Source organism: Oreochromis niloticus, linkage group LG12, assembly GCF_001858045.2.
Source record: "Oreochromis niloticus isolate F11D_XX linkage group LG12, O_niloticus_UMD_NMBU, whole genome shotgun sequence".
NCBI lineage: Eukaryota > Metazoa > Chordata > Actinopteri > Cichliformes > Cichlidae > Oreochromis > Oreochromis niloticus.
The window spans coordinates 30,439,942-30,463,159 of NC_031977.2; the positions used below are offsets into that span (position 1 = coordinate 30,439,942).

A 23,218-nucleotide genomic window follows, 5' to 3' on the forward strand; every position below is an offset into this window, starting at 1 on the left:
AATTATGAATAAAGTTATGGTTCAGTCATGTCTTGTCTCTACATCACTTTATCAAGTCTAGGGTAGCCCATGCATGAGTAGCATGTGAACATAGTGGGAGAATAAATAATGAAGACCCTGTTTTCTTGGTTTTCAGTCATTCTGCTGAACTTAAGCATGTTAGCCTTTGGCCACTAGGGGCAGCACATCAAACTGTATACACAACATTTACAAATTATCTCCTGGGTTATTAAGATGAGATAAGATAAGATAGATCTTCATTGTCACTGTTACCAGAACAATGAAACACAGTTTGGCATCTCTCCGTTTGCAGCTGCAGGTTTTTACATTCAAGATTCTTTGGATAGGAGAATGAGATAAATAAAGACAAAAATAAGTTTAAGAGGTAATGCACACATCATATACAGAAATAAAATATATAAATATATCTACAGGTGCAGTGTAAGGAGTAGGATCAGTGCAGTATAAGGTGCGATGTGATTGGTGGTATTGCACAGGGGTAGGAATGCTGGTTGCTACTGTACAGTTATATAAATAGAGGTAGGAATGTTGGTTGTATTATACTGTAATGAGTACTGTTTATAAATAAATGCTGTAATGAATACTGTTTATAGATAAGTACAGTGCAAGTGTCCATGAGTGTTAACAGCACAGTTAACCTTCAATCAGGGTGGAGGTAGCGCATGTTTGGCAGCCTGTGGGTAGAAGCTTCTATTCAGTCTGTTTGTCTTTGACCTGATGGAGCTGTAGCATTTACCAGAGGGAAGGGGGGGAAAAAAGTGAATGTCCAGGGTGCAAGGGGAGGGGTCCTTGATGATGATACTGGCTTTCTGCTGAAGTCTGCCAGTATGAATGTCTCCGAGGGGGGTTAGTGAAGTTGGGAGATTGTTGGGAGATTAAAGAGACACGATGCATGTTATGTTTACCCTGTTACATCACTTATATTTTTGGCTCTCATTAGTGCCAGGAAGCGACCCATTCCTTACTTCCGACCAAGCCCATCCTCTAGCAGTCGGTGCACCAGCGTGTCATCCTGGAGCAGCCTCTTCACTCGCAGTCGCAGCCGCAGCCCTCTGTACAGCATCAGCCGCAGCAGGAGCAGGAGCCAGAGCCACAGCTACTCCTCCTACCGGAGCTACAGCCGCAGTTCATCGTGGAACTCAGTCTTTGGGAGCCGCAGTCGCAGCCGGAGCCGCGGTTCGTTGAACAAACGGAACAAAACCAGGCGCTAGGTTTCTCAACATTAGGAGACCAAATCTGCAGTTGTGGTTCCCGATGAGAACGAGGACAGCGGCTGTCAGTGCAATCAACTGTGTGTGTCTCAGTGCTCAGCTTTGTTGCTTGAGTGGAAATGTCCTAGCAGTGGTCCAACCACCATTGAGGCAGTCATGTTCACTCTGCCCACAGACAGCTAGGAGACTGAATGTCTTTTTGTCTCTTTTGTTTTTGTATTGCATCCTTTGCATCTGCACTCATAATGGCCTGAGACTGTTCATCTCCTAGATATTTACAATACAAACTGCATATAAGAAACATTATTACTGAATTTAGTCACCTACCATCCCTGTTCTATATATTTCTGTACAGATGTCTGTACATTTCACTTTAATTTATTTCTGCAAATGCTTTAACAGGCTGTTATTTATTTCATAATTTACGGCACATAATGCAGCTTAGTAATGGGTTCAACAAGCACTGAAATTACCTCATTCCCATTTTGATTTTGAATTGCAATATATGTTTTAGCCATATGCAAGTGCACAGTGCATATGGTTAACATGTAACTAATGTTTAACATGACATCAAGCATTTAGCATACCTGTGTCCTAGTTTTTGCACTAATAGATGAAGCATAGAGGTAACATTTGAGCCGTTTGATCCACTTACAAATGATTTCACAGGGATCGTTATCAGGAATAAAGAGAGGGTTTGTCGCTCTGATCTCAACACTTCACAAGGTGGAGGACAAACATGTTTCCCCCTCCTGACAGCAAGCAAACTGGCTGTCAGCTCAAATGTCAAATTAATTCATCCTCTGATCAAGAGGAAAACAATTGAAATGTCAGTCCATGTAGTATAACAGAGAGCGATCGAAACAAGGGGAGATTCTTTTGACAAAACATCTGATGAATTTGTTTTGAGAAAAGGGTGTTTTAAAGATAAGATGATGAACTTTTTTTGTGCTCCAAAGCAGATCACATTTGTAGCTATGTTCATGTAGGGAATAGTCTCTGACTTTATTTGCTAGGTTGTTTTTTTTAAATTAGGTGCAGAAAAAAGCTGTACTTTGCTGAAAATTAGTCTAAATTTATGAACAGCACACATTCCCCGTTTATTTGGAAAATTGTGGTCTTGCTGCACCACTGGAATAAAACCCATAAACCATTTTATTTCTGAGTTGTTACTCAGCAGAAGGTCTAGTTTTGAGTTGTGCAGCACTATACATATTTATTACTCGACTAATATTTATTGTTTCATTTTAACTCTCAGTAGTAGTCAGTCTTTCTATGCAACACTGTCACTTTGTAGTTTTTATGACACTGCTGTAACTGATTTTGTTGTAAATTATAATCCAGCTCATACATATTGTTCAACACAGACTGGATGAAAAACTGCAGAAAATGGTGGAAAATCATCCTCACTGTCTAAGCTTTTTATCTTTTGTGTGTTTTTAAAGCACAAGTAAGACATTTTTGTAAAATATGCTCATCTGCTTTCTTGTCAAGAGTTTAAAGATCAATACCATGCTCAAGTCTGTTTCCTAAATATAACACCACAGCTAGAAGATAGCCTAACTTATTAACACTGGAAAGAAGGAGCAGCAACTAGCCAAACTAACAAAAGGTAACAAATCTTCCACCATGTTTGAAGCCTGATAATTACCAACTTACATTTTATACAGTAAGACAAATATTTTAAAACTAGTAAATGATCAAAAGAAAATTTCCATCTGCAGTAATTTATATTTCTTGGCATGACTCTGTTCTGGGAACTCGCTGCCTTTTCGTGTCAAAACAGAAAAAGATGGGACCAGAAGCAGAACAGGGTTGACATTAGGGGTGACACTGATTAGCCAGAAACAGCACGAGAGGAGGAGCTAGGGTGGGTTGCAAAGTAGCTTGCAGGTGTACAGCAACTGTGCACAGACTAAAACAAGTTAAACATATTGTAAGCTAAGTGGGTGTGTTGAAAGGTGTCAGATAAGGCTGACCTGGGAGCAAAGAGATCAGTGCATTTGCTGGGATTGTGTCTGAGCTTGAGTCTGTGGCCTGACTGAAGTAAAGCTATGCACTCCAAGGTTACTGCAAAACAAAGAAAACTGTTAATTAGTGGGTATTAAAGCTAGTAGGTGGAATGTGTTACTTTTGGATAGAGACACATACCTATTTCCTGCTAACCAGCAGCTGATCAGTATGTCACAGACATGAGCGTGGTAATGTTCTCATTTCGCGTGTGCATCTCCTAAGATATCAAACGATTTCTTCAAAGTTAATTTTGAGGGTGATCCAACTCTATAGTTTCAATCTGCAAAAAAAAAAAGTTTGAAGCTGCCTTGGCTTATAATTAAGAGTTATATTTCTCGATCATTTCAAATCCATCATCCTGTCTGCGTAACTGCTCCAGGCCTGACAGACTGCTCTCTATGCACTCAATACTCTCAGCTTATTTCCCTGAATGTCATCTAAATTGGAGGAATGAGGGAAATATGACGCAGGAAGAGGAAGGAACTTGGCACAGAACTCATTCATAAACTATAAACTGATGATGACTCGTGACAAGCAGTGTTGACTGGAGCCATGGGAAGATTTGTGCAGTCAAGTTGACAGATTTTTCTAGATGGGCACCCAGGGCAATGCCCCCCGCCCCCCGCCCTCCATTTCTCAATGTAAAGTTTACATCAGTTCTTGTGCAAAATTATTTTGTATATGTGGTGTAAATATGCATCTGCATTGTATAAATTATACAAAGGGTGTGACTATTTCATTTGGAGAATGTGATTGGAGCCTCCTTGGATGTTATGGATAAAATGTATCAACCAGTTTAAGAGGAAAAAGAAGACGATATGCATCAGTCAACAGACTCTAGCTGTCTTTGTGCTTAAGGTCCCTTTGATCATGTCTTTTGCTATTTTAAGAATTCCAATAACAAGCTCATATAGCAATAGTGATTCTATGTTAGTGTAAAATTATGCATATTCTCCCCGTTTTCCACATGAACGAGCATACCGAAAAAGCATATTTTTCATACTGTCACGTTTTATCTTGCGTCAGTGTGAACTCTACATTGTAATGTCACCTTGAAATTGAATCGCCCCCTCTATGACCCCATGAAATTTCCTTTTGACTGTGTGTTAGCTATATAAAATGGTGTTCTGAATGGTGATGATTGCAGTCTTGTTTTACGTTCAAAAAGAAAAAAAAATCAATTCGCTCGGATCAGTAAACAGATTTCATAATCACAAGTTGAGCGCTTAGCTGTTTTGTTTTATTCGTACCGTGACATCAGTGCGTTTGACGCGAAGCTCTGCGTTACTTTCTATTAAAAAGTCTGTGAGTCACCAGGGAGCTCAAACAGCATGAGTGACATGTGGCCTCTGCAACTTAGTTTGGTAAAGAGTAGGCTTGGCCTTGATCAGCTGTTGCGCGCCCACTGTAAAAAATCGTCACATCAACAAGCCATATTTTCTTAACTTACGCCTGAACGCGTAAGTGAATGCTAAAAAATTCTAAAAAGCATAAATATTGCGAATAGAAAATCATTGTGTTTTGTTACAGTGTTTTTGTCTTGTGACTTTAAGATTTGGTATTACTACTTTAATGGATATTTTTTACAGCGCGCTTTCTCCAGATCCTCCCAGCACTTTCCGGACACTTGCTCAGTGCAGACTCATCGGCTAGGAGGTATAAAATCAAGCGCCAGAAGAAATGAGATCAGTTCAATTTAGAGTTCAAGAAACTCGGAGACCACTTCGAAGTTTGTCGTTGGATCAACAGATGACTTATTGAGTAATGGTGTTGTGCCTAACCCAAACGATATAAAGTTTTCCTCATAGAGAAAGTCACTTTTAATTTTTATTTTTAATTTTTTCATTTTGCACCAGAACTTCATTACCAGAACTTCATTACTGGATTTGAACTCAAGTGGATATGGCAGAGGGAGACTTTTACACGATGGGAAACCGACAGAGGTTTCCCAGAGATCCATTTGGAGAATCGCCATTCATTGATCAGTCTCCATTCAGAGACCAGTCTCCTTTCAGGGATCAGTTAGCGTCTCGGTTTATGGAAGATGAATTTGGGATGCCACCTTTCCCCGATGATCTGTCGATGGACTGGCCGGGGTGGGCTCGTCCGGGCCGGCTAAGCACGCGTCTCAGCTCCTCGCCCTTTAGCAGCACTTTACGCACAGGTTTCCCCCCGCGTCAGTCCACGGGAGCCCCCAGCTGTATACCAGCAGATACGGCGAGCCCTCCTCCCGGAGTTCACCCACCACCACCTGTGGGGAACCCTGGAAAGTCTGCGTGAACGTCCACAGCTTCAAACCAGAAGAGTTGCACGTAAAAACGAGAGACGGATTTGTAGAAGTGTCAGGTGAGTTGGAGTATGTTTGGAGAAATGAAAAGTAGACGCTTTTCCTGGAAGAAGAAGTTCACTGAGGATAACAGCTTTAAATGAATCATTTAAAAAAAGCTTCTGGTGAATGTTATGTCTCATCAATGACACACTGATATCAAAATGCAGTATATCACTGTGGTAGTCAGTTCTATTTATATGACACATTTAATAACATGCTTCTAAATTCCTTTAGACTTGAATTAGCAGGTCAAAACGTTATGTTTAAAGCCTATTATTGAATATAAATGTCGCAAATAGAGTGCCTTGTACTTGTGAAAGCTCATATCTTCTTAAGTACACCTGCCACCAGAAGCCTAAAGTAATGCCCTCTGTCTTAGAATATTTTGTTTTTTCCATTAGAAAATTTGTTTCTTGTGTTGAAAAGATGCTTACAGTTGAGGGTACAGCAAATCATTTTTGCATGTTTAAAATGAAGTAAAAGCATGCAGGTGTGTTCATCTACTAATTTAACATTCCAGGGTTTGATTCCTTTTTGTAATCTGGTCATGAAATATCTGATCTTTCACTTTGGCACCATGACTGACACAGTACAGTGAAAAAGCCTCAGTGGTATAATATGGCCTCAGATTTAATGAGTCTCGATATGGAAGAGTGGGACAGATTTGGGGGACTGGGACTTCAAGGCAGGCAGATCCTCAAGCTCAGACACCTGTTTTGGATTCTTGGAGAATCACTCCCACAGCCACCCATGAGCTCAATTTAGATTTAAGGCAAGGCCGTGACAACAGTCTCTGTTTACAATAAGAAGAGTTGCTCACTGTCACTAAACACCAGACAGAGAATGTTCTGGAAATAGGGCCTCACTTTTACCCGCAGTTCTCGGGTAGGTTGTGTCTCTGTTGTTGTCACGTTCCTCCTCAGTCACTGATTACTGGAGTGAGTTCTACAAATTGCTTCCTTAACTCAATGTTTCAAGAGACAGCTGAATTCCAGGGATACCCAGGACTGAGGAGGCCACAGAGGACAGCAGCCCCACAGCTCCGAGGCTTTTTTTAAACACATTGTTGGTATGCCAGTTGGGTCATTCACTCAGCGCCATGTTGGGGCTGTCTGTCACAGTGACTCATCGTGATCAAGAAGTGTGACTGTGAATGTAATACAAGCAAGTTAGAGGTGTTCAGTACATGAATGAACTAGTCTTTTAACATGTAAGCATATTCAAAGTTTACTGAAAGAGGAGGCAAAGATTAAAAGAAGGCCAAGCTGAGCACAAATATAGTCCTGAAAAAGTACAGTGAGGTTGCATGTTAATGCAGATCTTTGGGGGTTTTTATGTTTGAGTTAAATTAGAATATGTGGTCTTAGAGACCCACACTGGTGGTCTGAAAAAGTATCTCCAAGCAACTTTGCAGTCCATCAGATTCACTGAAACCTGAAATGCAACACATAAGGGAGAGATCGCGTGTCCCCTGCAAGAAAATGTCAGCACATGTGTTTTGTTCAAATGCCTAAAATTAGTTTCTATTTATATCTTCTTGTTGTTGGTTGCTCAAGAGAAGTTCAAGAGAAAAGAGATGAGCATTGGCTTGTGAAGTCCCATAATTTAATCCAGATATTTTTATTGTTGGTGGCCGTTTAAGTAAGTGACCGTACTTATATGATAGATTGGACTACTAAGTTGGTAAAAGATTCTTAGTATTAATAATTATTAATTAATTCATAATAAGCAGAACTTATTAAAAGGCTTTGCCCAATTTAAGATAATAAACATTTTTTTTATGTTAGCCTTATTTTATCTGCTAATTTGCCTGTTTTTGTTAGCAGGATGTTTTTCTGCATTAATGCAAGTAGTAACATACAAAAAAATGTCACACACTAAACCCATAAATCAGACTTTTTAGAGCATCTGTAGCCACATAGCAAGGCTTATTATTTTTCTCATACTTGTATAAAAAATGCTACAAAAGGTTTGAATTGGCTTGGCTGAAGCCTAGTAGACAGCACCTAGCTACAGTTGCCTTTGTTAGGCTCCACCTGTCAGTCAAAGTGGCCGTGCTTCTTATATTGCAAACTAAAAGCCTTATTACAATTTAAATGGGTGAGTTACTGTATAATAAAATTAATGTTGCAAAGAGCTATGAAATCACAGCTCTAGCTTTTACAGATTATGCAGCAGTAATTTAAATCACCCATGCAATGGACATTTGCTTATATTTCATGATTTGGAAGGCACAGAAAAAAGTATTTTTGATCAAATCTGCTCTAATGGAATATTAATATATGAGTATATACTCAATAATACTTAATATAATACTTAATATATGAGTAAAAGCTTTAAAAGTAGTCTTTCCCTAAAGTAAACAAGAAATACACTAAACATACTGAAGAACCGAGACTGAAATGAATAATGTGAGAAACATTGTTAAATAGAGCTGTAAATTAGTACTGTGACCTGTGGTCTGTTCTGCATTTGATTAGATTGGCTACCCTTGACCTACACACAATATGCATTGACCTTGACACAATAAAATTACCTCAGCACAGTCAATTCCTGCAACCAGCTCATAGAAAAGTCTAAATTACTGCATTTTGTGTGTCTGCCAACCAGTCAAGTTGAAGTTTACCTTAATTTCTCCTTGTGTTACTAAGTTATGGCACTGAGTAATGGCCAAGTATAATGGCATTTTCTTATCAGATCTTATTAGATGTTTCATGAAATTTCGTCATAAGTAGCACAAAAAGCTGTATCCTCTATCTGCAAATAAGAAAACTACACCCAAGCTCTTGATATTTGTATTGACAGAAAATCTTATCCGTTACATAAAACACCACTCTCCTCCAAGAACATGATGTATTACACATCTGGAATCTATAATCTCTGTCGTAAGAAACCAAAAAATGAGGGCCTTGTTGGACTACTCCCCTGACTAAATCTTTAATCAGGGGACCGGTTGTACTTCTTAAGTCAGGATGAAGTTTTCATAATTATCCCATGACATCACTAGTGATCGTAGCTCACTTCTCTCCAGAGCATGTTCTAGCTTCGATCTCTGGAGTCCAGCACTTTGAGCAGCTAGAAACGTCACTGCAGGGGTATAGGGTAGCACATAGTCGAGCCTGTCTTATACAAAGGGGTCGAGGGGTGGGGCAGGCCATGCTGCTGGCAGCGGCATTGACATTTAGCAGTCCAGGAGCAGCTGCTTACTAAGGCTGACAAACAGACTGGCCATAAACAGTGAAGGAGAAGATGGAAGAGGTGCTTTTTAGGCTTATATGTTCTCTCTAACACGAGTCTCTCTGCTGGGGAGTCATTTTAGGAAACAGCGAAAGAGGAAGAAAGAGAAATCATGTTAACAAGTTCATTGCAATCACAAAGCAAACATTCTGGAAGGAATGAGCAATGGAAAACTGCATGATGTGTGCCAAGCTTTGAGCTCAGTTATATCAACACCTTTTTTTATTTACACCATACAAAAGATCTAAGAAGTCAAAGGTGATGGGTGGACTCTTTATGAGCTGTGTCCATTTGAACTGGTGACAGAGACAATTATAATGCATGACCTTGCCTAATCATTGTGCAATGTCAAACTACATCATTTCTGAAGTTGCGTTCACTCCTTTCTCCAAACAGGAAAGCACGAAGAGAAACAGGAAGAAGGTGGAATAGTGACAAAGAATTTCACAAAGAAGATACAGTAAGTATGATTCTTGAGTTGCACCATTATTTTTTTGTTTTCCTTTGCTGGTTCTCATAATGGATGAAAAAGGCTCCAGTTTTCATAATATATAGCCACATACTAGTGCATGTCATAAAATGTAAATATTGTAATGACGCAGAGAACTCTCCTGACCTGAACCCCAGATTTTTGTCTTAGAAAATAATCTAATAATTTGAGATATGGATTTCTGATTTTCAGTTATAAATTGCAATAAAAAATGGAAATAAAAAGCATTTTGTAATATTTCACGACAAATAATGACTATAGAATATGTGAAAGTGAAATGCATTGCATTTTAGACGTTGTACTTACTAATATAGCCCAGTGCAATTTTAACAGCAGACCTGTTTGTTGTCAGCTGTTATGAATATGGGACAATTTTCTTTAATGACTTTGGACAAATAGAATTATTAGCATAGTGATGTTTTTGCAATGGCGAAAAATTAATGGTACCTTTCTGCATTTTACTGTGTAAATTAAGCTCTCTATGTTATAATGTAAGAAATAGCTGTTGTTGTGGATTGGCATTGTGTAAATAAGCTTGAAATGAAACTTACACAACAAATCAATTGCAAAGATATGGTGGTCAGTAACCAGTGGACAAAATCCTATTATTTTCTCCACTGGTTACTGACAAAACTCTTGTACACAAAATAATTTTTTCTGACTTTCACTTATTTACATGTAACAGTCACTCCTTGAATGAACCGCTGACAGCTCAAACACAAGAAGGACGCACAAAAATCTAATAGTTTTGAATGAAACGTTACACTCATTTCCAAATTCACGTGAGGGGGAACCGAGCCCAGGATAGAATCCAAAGTCCAAAATCAAATCTTTCATCCAAAAGCAGGCATGGTGCAAAACGGAGCAGGCAGCAAGACAAACAGTATTGTAGGGGATCAGTCAAAAGTCAAAGTCCAATAAACAGTCCAGAAGGCCGGGCACAAAGAAACAAGAAAAATATCAGGAAGACTAAGACACTAAAAATTAAGACCTATTAGCTGGAACAATCTGACAACTTCATCTGCATTTATGCACACTGATGAGACTATTTACCAGCTGAACACATGCGTGGCACAAAAAGGGTGTGAAACAGAAGAAAGCATGGGAGTGGAACTAACTGGCAACCAGAAATTTCAAAATATAAAGGAAATAACAAATACAGCACAGGTGACACTAACACAAGGAGGGATACTACCTACGGGCGAAAGCAAAAGTGACAGCAAGAGACAAGTATCAATGATTACAAAATAAAACAGGAAATAATTAAACAGAAACTCCACATTTGATATTTACCATTTACTGGGGGTAAGTGCCGCTCCCCCAGTTTACTGTTTAAAACAAGTTCCTTTCCCTTTAAAGTCGCCTGCCTTTAAGCCATTTTTCTTCTGATTGGCTGCCCCTCATTAACTGCAGGATTGAACAGGAGGTGAGTGGGGCTTCTGTGCTCACAGTCAGAGCTGCATTCCTCAGATAAATATTTATTACAGATATCTTTTGTGTTGCATCAAATAGAGCCAGGACTTTACAGCAGTCTGAAGCTGGAGCTTTTTCTTCTTAGGGATTACCTGTAATCTCATCTTTGGATATGTTTAATAAGAACATTCAGATTGTAACAGTGTACAGAACATAAAAATAAAGAAAAGCAGAACTGGTGCTCTTTAAAGCCACAAGCTACATTATGCATCAGTTTTCTGACCCTGAAGCTCCCTAATGCTGATATCTGAAAAAAGATAAAACCTCCTTTCCTACAGAAATCTGTGGAAAGCGTCTCAGTATTACTTGACTGTGCCAGGTTTCAACTGGGATTGAAACATTGTTCTATAAACACCACAAAACTACAGCCAGAAAGATAACGCATAGTTGGCTCATAGAAAAAAAGAGATAGAAGGTAATTTAGTATTAAATATTAGCTCATACCAAAGTTTTCTCCCAACTTTCTGTCTCCTTTGCCACTTTTGTCCCTCTTCTGCACTTTTATTTCTAGCTTTTCTTTAATTACAGATTTGAAAATGAACCACTGTATGTATATACAGTTATGGGCGACCTGTCCAAAGTGTAGCACGCCCATGCCTATAACAGCTAAATTGGACAAATGGTTGAGAACATGACAGTTAGCTTGCTTCCTTGCATGGTTTTCATATTAAACAGTCCATTACAGCAGAGATCCTCATGTAGTTTGAGAATCATGGAGAAAAAAGCCTTTAATCAATGAGAGCTAAGATAAGCTGAAGAAATGCTCGACCAATGTTATACGAAGTTCATAAGTGGAGGAGTATGTAGATACATGATGTATTCGCTTGTTGAACAACATGAAAACATCCTGCATGTATAGGTGAATGTTTTACCTGTCAAGATTGTAAAAACAAGGTCAAGTCTGCATTCCTCGTTTTAAATGTCATGTTGAACTCTCCAGTCAAAACACCAAACATGACTAGAATCCTAAAGTAGGTTTTACATAGACAAAGCAGCATTAGTGCAAAGCAGGAGTCTCTTACAGAGAGTATTCATATGGTAACTAATCCAACCCAAACGAGCAACACAATAGTTTCCACATGCTGCCTGCCTCTAAGCCTTTGCCCGTTTAATTGGGCAGTGGAAAGACTTCAAACGGAAGCGATAATCGTCAGTGCGAATCACCATCTCACTGGCACGTCAGTCCAGTTCTACTAATTTCATACTGGCTAATTAATAAGCAGGTGCTCAAACCCCTCACTGTTCATATCACAATATTTTTAATTGGAATGCCTTCAGATCAGACCTGGGCTCCTCCGCTGAATATACGGGACAGGCTGACTATACAGAGAACAGGAGTGACTGGTGGTGTCAATGGGTCAAATATAAATAACTGTCCTGGATACACAAATACACGGGCTATATGAGAATGAAAAGGAAGAAGAGAGAGAGTTAGCATGGTAGACACATATGATATGATATGATATACCTTTATTAGTCTTCATTCTTCTGTCTCGAGATTTGATTGGTTGTTGATGTCAGTTGAGGTGCTACAACCTTTTTATTTTGGCTGTTCTCGTACATATGCTCTGTTCAGTGGCAATAAAGTTTTCATGTGGATTATTATGATTTGCAGCAGCCTATATGCTGCATTTTACAGCAGGTAAGCCGATTGTAACTATTCTTTATATTTAACATCCTTGTCTGCAAAGTAGGTAGTAACTAAAGCTTTCTTTCTGTTAAATGTAAGATAAAGGTACAAAATGCAGATATTTATCTGCCCACTGCTTCTGTTTGCACTCTAATTTGAAAAATTCAGAAAAAAAAACTGTTGGTTTTTTTTGTTTTGTTTTTTAGAAATCTTGCTTTGTTACAAGAAAAATGTATCTCACACCTGAAGTCTTTTGTAATAATAATTTCCACCATCTTCAAAGATTCTTTGGAATTTCTCCAAGGCTACTGCACCAAGAAGCAGTTTAGCTCTTCCCAAAATAATAATAATATAGCTGACAGAAAGATTTTGGGGCTACCATAAAACTGTGCCATGAATTCATGCAGTTTGGACTACATGGATGGGATACATGGAAGGCTAGACATTCCAGATGTCAATGGGCTCACTTCCTGTTTGGCAGAAACTTGGCATTGATTTCTATTGTCCCGAATTTCTATACCCAAAAAAATCTAATTCCATCTGAGACTTAGTCTGAAGACCACCTGTGCCAGTTTTGACAAAGATTTAGAAAAAAATTTGACTTGTAAAAAAGAATTTTCCATTAAATTAAAATGGCAAAAGTCAAGTATGGTAGAAATTTACATCATAGTGTGCTTTGAACTCTTTTTTGAGAGAGAAAAATTCCATCTTCTTGTGAAATTGTAAAAATGCACCTTTAACTTTGGAGTGTTTGAGATGCAGACAAAAAACAGAGGATTGGTCTCAGTCACATTGCACAGCTTTTTCACTGTTTGATTCAAGGGGCTAGACTCCAATGGCAAGAGAAAAAGAAGAGTATGCGTATTGTTTCAACCCTCAGGATGTAGCAAATGAATTAAGCCAAGTTTTACAATTATTAAGACAAGGATTTAGAAGGAACAGATACTTCAGTGTGGGGAGACGAAACCCCCACAGAGTCTGCTGGCTGAGGGAAGCTGAGATAGTTGGAGGGTTGGCTTTTTTAATGCTTATCAGGTGACACTGAGGAACAGTTGCTTGTTGCTTGGGCTTGTGAAACAAAAACGAGAAGGAAGGAGAACAGAACAGCATCAGATGTAACAATAAGAAAAGATACAAAGATTACAGGAGTTTTGCTTCTTGGTCCTCAATTGTGACACAAAACACTGGAAACAAAAAAAACTAGTAAATGAGACAGCTGTGGTGAAAAAATGCAAGAAGTTGGTACAGTATAGGACATAACGCATGTTCTCGATAAATAAGTGACCAGACAGCTTAGCTTAAGCTTACTGAGAACTGAAGGGTGACTTCTTCTGCTTTCCAAACTGAGAAATTTGTAAGTTATTAACTAAAAATGTTGTTAAATCAGCCCTGGGGACAAAGATAACTTTTGAACCTTGGGTCATGTAGCTCCGCTGCAAAACAACAACCTTGCTCTGTTTGTCTGTGAATGTTTTGTTATTCAGTAATCTCTTTTTTTCTGTTTGCTTCTATTCTCAAAAGACAAATAATACTGCTAGGCTGACTTAGCTGAAATGTGTAGTGTGTGGGATGGAGGAAAGGGTTATATGTGCTACACACACACACACCTCATGAACACCCACGCTCACTGTGCCAGGTCTCACTCGTCTCTCTCTGTCTCAGAATCTCTGCAGGGGGGAAAGCATATTGCCTAGTTTTTTTGGCAGCTTTACAGAATCAATGCTTGAGATAAACTGTACTCTTGCCAAAGTTAAATAAACTCCCCGAGCTGGAAAGATAAGGTTTCTGCTGGAGTCCCACGTAATGGACCAGCTGAGTTATTTGACTTTGTCAGAAGGGGCACAGATACATTTAAAATTATTAAAATTATTCAAGGTTACACACTTAATACTGGCTTACACAAACCTTTCTGAAATACTTTTTGAATTATTACCTGAATTAGAGGGAGCTGACAGGTCCAAGATCCACTTTTTTTAACAATATGCTGAATGAAAATGTTTGACACGAGTGTTGATATCATCCAGTATACACACAGCATGCAACATAAGTTCTGTTTGTCTTTAAACCTCTGAGTCTCTGTTTGCTGTCCCCGCTGACTCCACATTCTCTTTCCCCTTGCACTTTTATCTCTTTATACCTATTGTTTGTCTTCTAAATCTAAATTGGATTTAGTATAATTCCACCATAGGATACTGTATGTTATTTTCTGCTTATATTCTTCAGTTCCATTTTTCTATTGCCAACCCTGGATTTTTGTGTTTTGGTGCCTGGTCTCATTTGTGGTTTCTGGTGTTGCTACTTGTGGGTTAGTGAGCTCAAGCTTGAGAGTTGTTATTAAAAGGTAATTTTAAAGCTCAGTGACACACTGAGCTGCGTATATAAATAGATGTGACTTGACCTCTCAGCCTGTGTGCGTCTGTGAGGTTCCTGAGTGTATTCTGACTTGTATTTCACAGTGGAGTGGTAAGTCAGTGGAGGGTCCTCTCTAATTAAATGGAGGGGAGGACCACAAGTCTCATCCTCTGAACATACCAGTCTTGTGTTTATATTAACTCCCTGAAACACTTGGCTGCTCGCACAGAAACCCTCCAATAACCATATTTGGCCACACTGACAAAGAACAGAGATCACCCCCACCCCCCAGTTTTCAGAGTACCTTCAGTCAAAAATGAGCTGCCTGTTTTCTTTTTTCTTTACAATAGAATTTAAATAACTTACCTACCAAGCGTGAATCTGTTGTTTTAAGCTGATTTGAGAATGCTATCATTCTACATGAATATGAAGTTTTAAACAATGACATCCTTGCACATAGTAACTCTGGCTTATTTTCCCCTCAACACTTTCTATCCTCCTGCAGGTTTTGGAAGCCAATTATCCCACTCTGCTTTGGAAAATCTAACATTTTCTGTATGAGAGGTGTCAAAAAATAAAGCAAACAGCCAGGAGAAAAAAATGCTTGACACAAAATCAGCTGTTACCTGGATGTGAGCTGCAGATTTGGAAAGTATACACAGTCAGAAATTTACAGGTTTTAAAATTCTGCAGACATACTCGAGTAAGGCAGTCTCATTAACTGATATGAAGCTTCGTTTTGGGGAGCGCTACACCTGGATCGAGTGTGTGTGTGTTTGTTTTCCTCTCTGTGACAGAGATGGGGGATTTTTGAAGAATATCTTATTTTTGAAGGGAGATTTCTCCTGTTTCTTTTTGTGAGTTAGAATAAAGCTACCCAAGGTGCATAGGGCGACTCATTTTACGTATTTTTTGTCTCACCTAGATATAAAGTACCAAAATAATTCGACTGAGGGTTGTTTCGGAGTTTTGATTAATTATCAATAAAAACCTCCAGCATTCAACACTACTCGTTCTTACACAAGGAAATCTCACATTAGAGTTTTGCATGACCTCCAAGGAGGAATTGAACTCTTTCTCTAGGTTGTTTCTCATCACTGCTCGCCTCAGTTTTCTCCGACACACACTTAAAAACACACTGAACACACACAACAGCGTAAAGATGATCCTGACCAAGTAAACGTCTTCTAATGACTTACATTAAAACAATCAAACTATATTTTTTCTTCACTTCTCTTGTGTCTGATCAGGATCCCCACAGACGTGGATCCCCTGACAGTCTTCGCCTCTTTGTCCCCTGAGGGTGTCCTCATCATCGAAGCTCGGCAGACACCTCCATATTACCTTTTCAGCAACGAGGGCTCCCAAAGTGGTGAAAAGCAGGAGGTGGAAGCCTCCAAGCCCCAGGAGGCTCCTATGGTCTAAACACATCATTCTGCACAATCAGTTACCAGTTTGATGTGAAATGTGTTGCCTCTAGCTTCATGTTGTTTGACACCTGGAGGTATTTGATGTCCAGATTAAAGTTAAACCAGGCATTTGTTTTTTCTGTTGGAAAATCTATTTTTACAAGCTCAGACAATGATGAAAAGCTTCATTTTCCCATTAACAAACAGATACTTCTGAATTTTCCAGAATAGTCCAATAGTCCCTTTTTTAAAGTAATTAACAGGTGTAATTATCAAATAATTTGACTGTTTCTTTTCAGATAAAAATTTTGCCCATGGCAGAGAGTTTTTAATAAAAATTGTAGAAGGCCAAATACGACTGCTTTTTGATTTCCTTTCTGTCTGGCTCAATTCAATTTCTAACACTTTAGAATGAAAGAAAATCATATAAAAGTGAAGTTTTAAGTGTAGCAGCCTTTCCAGCATATATTTTTGTTCTTTTGTTTGCCTGTACTTCCTTCAGTTTCTACAGGTTTTTTTTATTTAACATGATGTCATTGAAATTGACAAGAAATAAAGGTAATATTATATTTCTATGTAACCAGAGGGTGAATTTTCTGCATTAATGCACACAATATATAATATTCTTTCACAGTGTATTGTAAATATAATAGTGCCAATTCATTATAAATCTTAATCTGAAATGTTCTGCATTTTGCAATATGGTTTGAAATTTTCTTTTCTATTTGAGCATTAAGGATGATGGCTGCATGATTGTTGGAGAGGACAGACTCCCTTCTTTTCTGTTGATGTCTTTGTATTGACTGATGCAATAAACATGTCCAGCCAATCGCCCAGTGTGTCTTAACATCTGTGTCTTACATTGAGAACTGTGCCACTCGGGGGACCCGTTCCAGGGCTCCAGAGAGCCTGTGGTGTTATTGTTGGATAAAAGAAGGAATTGGGCAGCAGATTAGCGGAGGGCTTAGTGCTGGGTGAGACTGGCATCGCTGTGTGCTGCAGAATGGGCTGAACTCATTGAGGCAGCCCTGCCAGAGCTTTTGAATGCGAGTGTAAAAAAAAAAAAAAGACTGGGGCCGTTCCATTGCCCGTTGTGTGATGCAAAATACTGTAATCTTCCCTGTGCACTGGAATCAAGAGGGATGATCGGTTTGAATTGAAAAAGTTTCCAATCTGGAGTCACACGGTGGAAACAACAAAAGGCTCGGACTGTTTCGGCTTTCCAAAGTCACCGCTGTGTGCGATGTGTAAGCTCACATGAAGTGTTGCATTTATTGGTATTATAATCATGGACTTCAATTATGCTGTTGCCATGGCAGCAGCAATACTGGAGTCACACCAGTTTTTGTTTTTTTTCCTTAGGCAAGTAATTCACGTTGAACTGACTAATGCACAGCTGTGCAAACATATAGCACCTGATTAGTGTCAAAACCACTTTGCTGAAACAGCTTGATAACATAGTTTCAGAGGTAATTGTGAATATGATTCTTACAAATGTGATTCCTTGTTGCTCATAAACAGTTTCAAAATCACACATAACAACACATTTTATAATTGTGAGAACATAAAACCATTAAGACATTAATAACATGACACACAACATATTATTTATTGTTTTCACATGCTAGTGCTTTATTGGAGCTCCACCGATAGCGAGGCTGTTACATCTAATGACTACAATGCATCTGTGAGACTAAGCAAGGCGAGCAGTGCTGGCTGTTTCATTACTTTATCACCATTATATTGTTTTTATTCGGTGATCTCTTGCTGTATATTTGCTGCTTCCAATTCCTGGCTCTGGACCTGTTCCCCAGGCTGAGTTATGTCCTCAACAGCCTCCCGTGAGCTCTCCATCACCTGGAGCTCTTCATCCACAACTGGCCTTTGGAGTTCTGGCTGTCTGGATGTGTCTGCGTCTGGGCCTTCTTGGCTTTCCGCTGCTTCTGGCTTTGTAGAAGAATCTCGAAGGCCGTCTGTGCTTTCGTCACCTGCAGGCACTGAGGGGGGGGACTCTCCAGCTGGCTTTTCATGGGTCTCCTCCTCTGTTTCCGTCCTCTCATCATGCTGCTGAAGCCCGACTGTGGCACCTTCAGGTTGGGCCTGATCTCTATGGACTTCTAATGAAGAGCCTTCCCCGTGATCCTCTGAGGAAGCAAACTCTGGGTGGTCTGGTGCTCTCCCGCTCTCTTCTTCTTTCTCATCTTTTACCTCTGGTTCTCCATTATCCTCTACTATCACCTGCATTTATGCATAAATATGTTAAAAAAAAAAAAAAAAAACTAAAACTAAATACCAGCAAAATCAAGACAGATATTAAACTGGACACAATATGAAAAGATTGTAAGGAAACAGTCTATAAAAAACTGTCTATAAAAATAAAAATTTAAAGGAACTGTTTCCCAGGAGCGAATGGAAAAGATCAATACCTCTCTGATGTCTGCGTGTAAATATTGTACTGTTGATTTTAGTCATGTTTTGTGGCTCTTCTACAAAAAAATAGTACATCAGATAATTCCTGAAATGTTGAATTTCTACATATCTGTCTGCATCCTAATCTGAGTAAGCCACCCACTCGCTCTAGCATTGTGAATTACATGTGCCAGACAAATATGTCAGTGGTACTGATCTTTTCTTCAACCCCTTGGCAAGTTATCAAAATGTATAATATTTCTTTAAATGTGAACCAACTTTAAAGTTACTAGCACCTTTATGGGAATGGGGATTGTAGCAGGGACAGAGGTTTCGGGAACTGGAGCTTCCACGCTCAGGAAACCATCTACAGAAAATGTGGATGTGATTTTGGTAGCATCCATCTCCACTGGGAGCCTGATAATGACACAACCAGGTTTACAGTGGCATGACATACAAAGCGTAAATACTGAAACAGATGTACCTAATATCTAATTGTTTAGTCCAGCAAACATTTGAGAGATTGAATACTGTTGAAAAAATACCATCAGTGCTGCATGCTTGGCTGCTGACTAATGTTTAAAATGGCTTAAACTGTGCATATTTCATCATCTGCAGGTTATTGTCAGTGTTTACTTTGCATACCTGTACTTCCTTGTAAAACATCTGGCAATGAATCCATGCTCGTCTGGCCTCTCCTCGTGCTTCCCTGGGGACGGATTACCATTTATGGGGAAGAATGCGAGGACACACAGAGGAATCAAGCAACATAGAGAAACACTCAACACGGAAATTAATTTCTGCCACAGAGCAGTGATTTTAATTTCCCCAAGCACATTATTTAAGCAGCTTTCTAATTTTGTTACATTCAGCTTTTTTACATCAGCGTTTCATTTTAAGTTTTTTTTCCCTGTGAACTATAAGAAAGGTTTTTTTAAATAACTCTTTGAGATAATATTTGATAGCTAGATAAGATCTTTAATACTTCATTAAGACCCGAGACTATCCTGTGTGTAAAAGTAATTAGCAATGTTAATAAAGTGAACTCTTCAAGCTGTTTAATTAACAGAGATGTAAGCCAATGTTCTATACCTCTGACTTCCAGGAATCCATCTCTGATGCTGAGAGAAATCTCTGAGGGGGTGAAGTGAGCCACATCCATGATGACCCTCCACTTACTAATCGTCTGGCTTGGATGATGCATCGACCCAGAGATGTAGGGCACAAACAGCGGAGCGGGTATGTACCCTGGCCAGGAGCAGGCTGCCAAACTCCTCTGCAACCAGTCCACATCCATCCAGCGAGCATCCCCTGACTCCAGGAAAGATGGCAGGCCAGCATCCTGACTGAAAAGCTGGCTCAAATGCCACCACTTTCTCAAGGGGTACCAAGGGGCACCCCTGCTGTACTCCCCACACGATGTGTCTGTTTTGGCCTGTTCGCTCATATTTTGAGAAATCAAAGAAGATTTTAAAAAGGACACAGCAGACTTCTTCTGATGATAGTAAGCCGGTAAATTATGAACTCTTGAGGCTAAATCAGTGAAATTCCAGCAATTAAAATCTACTTAAAGGACAAGGAAAGGATAAAAGCAAAGTGTGATGAGACAGAGAAAACTCAGAGGGGGTTTATATAGTGCTCCTGTCCATTTTAGCACTTATTAAGCACTCATGTGATCCCATGAGAAGGCTGCATCGGCATGGGGTGATGCATGTGAGGACGTGGCTGCTACCTTTTGCTGGCCTGAACAAGGCCGCAGACTAATTAGTTATATTTATAACTTTTATAGGCAGGATGGCAAATAGGCAGAAGCGGGCTTTGGCTGGTTTGTGTTTGAAACGTTACATGTGTCGCCTGAAGACTGTTCCTCTCACATCGTTGTGAACTCTATTTTGTCAGCAGTGACTGGACTCCTCAGCCAGTCATACTTCCCCTGTATTTCTACCCTCGAAGGACACACAGTGATAACAGTTTGTCTTGCTGAGAAGACACAGAAGAAGACAAAAATGCTCTTTTTTGCTGTTATTTTAAATGTTTCAGTGGCATGTGTGTGTGTGTGTGTGTGTATCCAGTTTACAAAGCTCCTTTTCATTCCATTTTTCTTTTCCCCACCACTTTCAGCATGATTATCATTGTTCCCGCTTTTATCAAGTGTGACAGACACATCACTGCTTCATTTTTAGAGCTGTGTGCCCTGAGATCTTGGCATAATGTCCACTGGACCACAAAGCAGATTGAACAGATGTTTCTGACACTTCGTGTGATGCCTCACCCACAGATTCTGTCTGCGGGATACGCTGTGAGAGGTTAAATTGGGATTCTTGCCTGCTGCTGCTGGAGTTGCCTGAAAAATTGGTTCCTTTGTTTCAAACATCATTAAAGATTTCCATCTCTGCTGAAAGAAGGACACACAGACTGATAGTGCAATAGGGTGTTCGTACTATTCGTTAAACTAGCTGGGGTGAGAGTGATGAGAAATTTAACAGTTGTGTGGAAAGAACAAAGCAGGGTGACTACAATTTTTAGGACTTGTTAGAATTATATTTATATATTTATTTTTTGTGGGTATTATTTAAGGGAGGTTCCGTTGCGTTTGTTTAAAGAAAACATTTAACAGCAATATACCAAATTATATAATCATTCGTGAGATTTTTTGTTTGTGACAGTGCGTCTGCCTTTTTGTGCATATGTCAGGTTTTCTTTTTCTTTCCTGGACTAATATATTATCAGCCAATATGTGGGCTTGCAGCTGTACATAAACACTTGCTAGCCAAGCAGGTTCCAGCAAAACACCAGCAGCTAATTTTCCTGATTACTTCCTCCTCTCCGCTTCCTCTGGTTGTTAATTAGTGGCAGAGGTTCAAGTGGCTCCTGTTCATGTCTTCTCTGTTTTCCAACCTTTTTTTGTTTGTATATGTCTGAAATAAATAATTGGACTCAGGGGAAGGGTGTAATCTTTTATATTCAGCATGTTAAGATTCAAGGTTAAACTAAAGAGCTGTCAATATGGAAGATATAAGATATAAAAAGGTAGGTTAATGACCTGATTGTTCTGATTTCCCAACCACATTCTGGTTAATTAATGTTGAGTGATCTCATTCAGAGGGCTGATTTAATAAAAACTCATCTCAAGCGTCTTGATCACTACAGCCAGTATAATCACAAAACTGAGTGGTGGTTCCCTAAAGGAGTCTTCGACAAAAAAAATAAAAACAAAGAAAGCAGAAGTATTTACAGTCAGTAAATTGACAGCAATCTGTGAATAATATGTCCTTTTCATGGCGTGTACTGTATACCGGTGGTGAGAAGACACATTCAGAAACTGGAGGGTAATTTATGTTAAAAAGTAAACATTATATTAGTTTACTCTACTTTTCCACAAAATAAAAAAGGTAAGAAGCAAAAATCAGAGGAATGGAAGAAAGATTTGTCACAATCCTGGGTCATTTGACCAAGCGTTTTGAGTTTAATATGTATTGATGTTTATGGTTTATGTTTAAGTTCATTAGCTCAGCGGTTCCTAACCCCCGGGCCACGGACTGGTACTGGTCCGTGAGTCGTTTGGTACCGGGCCGTGAGAGTGGAGGCTCAGGTGTGAAATTTACGGTTTTCAGGGTTTTTATCATTAACTCAGTTTCCCTAGGTCTTTTCCCGTGTTGTAGTTGTGTGTCTTATTTTGAAAGAAATATTTACGCTTCACAATAGCAACCAGAGAGCATCAAGGGGCAGAGAGGAGGATGTTACTCTCAATGTTGTTGGCACATTTCAGGAGGACGCTGCTAATAAAGTTACACAATTACACAGTGAATTCGCGTTTATTATTATATTTACAAAATATCACAGTTTTTGTCTTGGTCGTATCATTTTTATTTTATTTTTATTTTGTTGTATTTGTCCCCGACACCTTAAAGGCCGGTCCATGAAGATATTGTCTGACCTTAAACCAGTCCGTGGCGCCGAAAAGGTTGGAGACTGCTGCATTAGCTTATCTGAGTTCATTTCTCTTTTCCCTGTGTTGCCCTGTTATGGTTCATTGTTTCTTAGATTCCCCTTGTGTCTTCACCCCCGTGTTTAAGTCTCCCTTGCCCTTCATGTGTTTCATGTCTTATGTTGTCAAGCTTGTGTTGTCATGTCCACGTCTCATTATGTTTCCTGTTTTATTTTGAAGAGGTCTGGTGTCCCATGTTCGTTGTGTTTAGTTTCACTTCCCCTGTGTCGTCATTATGTTCATTCTAATCAGCTGTTTCCCCGTGTGTTTCCACTCCCCCTGATCACCTCCTGTGTGCATTTAGTCTGTGTGTTTTCATTCAACCTTCTCAGGTTGCCTGTGGAGTTCTCGTCATGTTTCCAGGTTTTTCCATGTTCAGGTTTTGATCATCGTCAAGGTTTTGTTCTTTGTCTGCTGTGTTTAGCATTTAGTTTTTCCCAGTTTAGTTCTAGTTGGTTTTGCTTCATTGTGCATCTGCCTTTTGTTTTGTACCTTTTCCCATCCACAAATAAACGGCTCTCCTTTTCTGTTAAATTATAGTTTTGTTCCAAGTGTCTGCATTTGGGTCCTTTTCCCTCCTCCACATGGTCTGCAAATGCAAACTTTGACAAGATCTTGGCTGAGTGTTGCCAGGAGTAAGTCTCTTCTCTCCAACA

At 39.3% G+C, this 23,218-nt stretch overlaps 3 protein-coding genes across 3 annotated transcripts in view; 2 read left to right on the forward strand and 1 right to left on the reverse strand.

The window, feature by feature from the left end:
* The window catches only part of srrm4 (serine/arginine repetitive matrix 4), a 67,134-nt gene extending 62,034 nt beyond the window's left edge, over positions 1 to 5,100 (forward strand). Inside the window, exon 13 of the mRNA XM_005473624.4 lies at positions 962 to 5,100. Coding sequence (XP_005473681.1) covers positions 962 to 1,232 — 271 coding nt within the window. The 3' untranslated portion in view covers positions 1,233 to 5,100. The remainder of the gene's footprint in view (positions 1 to 961) is intronic.
* On the forward strand, positions 4,919 to 16,994 carry hspb8 (heat shock protein b8). Its single transcript, XM_003454160.5, is given in 4 exon segments — positions 4,919 to 5,415; positions 5,418 to 5,591; positions 9,208 to 9,271; positions 16,007 to 16,994. Coding segments are annotated over 4 exon segments (681 nt in total). The 5' UTR covers positions 4,919 to 5,147; the 3' UTR covers positions 16,182 to 16,994.
* Positions 16,604 to 21,589, reverse strand: si:dkey-1k23.3 (heat shock protein beta-1). The gene is made up of 4 exons (XM_003454146.5): positions 19,667 to 21,589; positions 19,220 to 19,283; positions 18,871 to 18,991; positions 16,604 to 18,403 (listed from the first exon to the last, which is right to left on the reverse strand). The coding sequence occupies exons 1-4, from the start codon at positions 20,019 to 20,021 to the stop codon at positions 17,915 to 17,917; spliced, it is 1,029 nt and encodes a 342-aa protein (XP_003454194.1). The 5' UTR covers positions 20,022 to 21,589; the 3' UTR covers positions 16,604 to 17,914.
* Between the last annotated feature and the right edge of the window lie 1,629 nt (positions 21,590 to 23,218).

What these genes read in the sequence shown, in the direction of transcription:
- si:dkey-1k23.3 (XM_003454146.5), bottom strand. Translation starts at nt 20,021, where the DNA reads ATGAGCGAACAGGCCAAAACAGACACATCGTGTGGGGAGTACAGCAGG. An exon ending in TGGATTCCTGGAAGTCAGAG is followed by an intron (nt 19,284 to 19,666) that starts GTATAGAACATT and finishes ATCCGTCCCCAG; the next exon opens with GGAAGCACGAGGAGAGGCCA. An exon ending in TGTTTTACAAGGAAGTACAG is followed by an intron (nt 18,992 to 19,219) that starts GTATGCAAAGTA and finishes TGTCATTATCAG; the next exon opens with GCTCCCAGTGGAGATGGATG.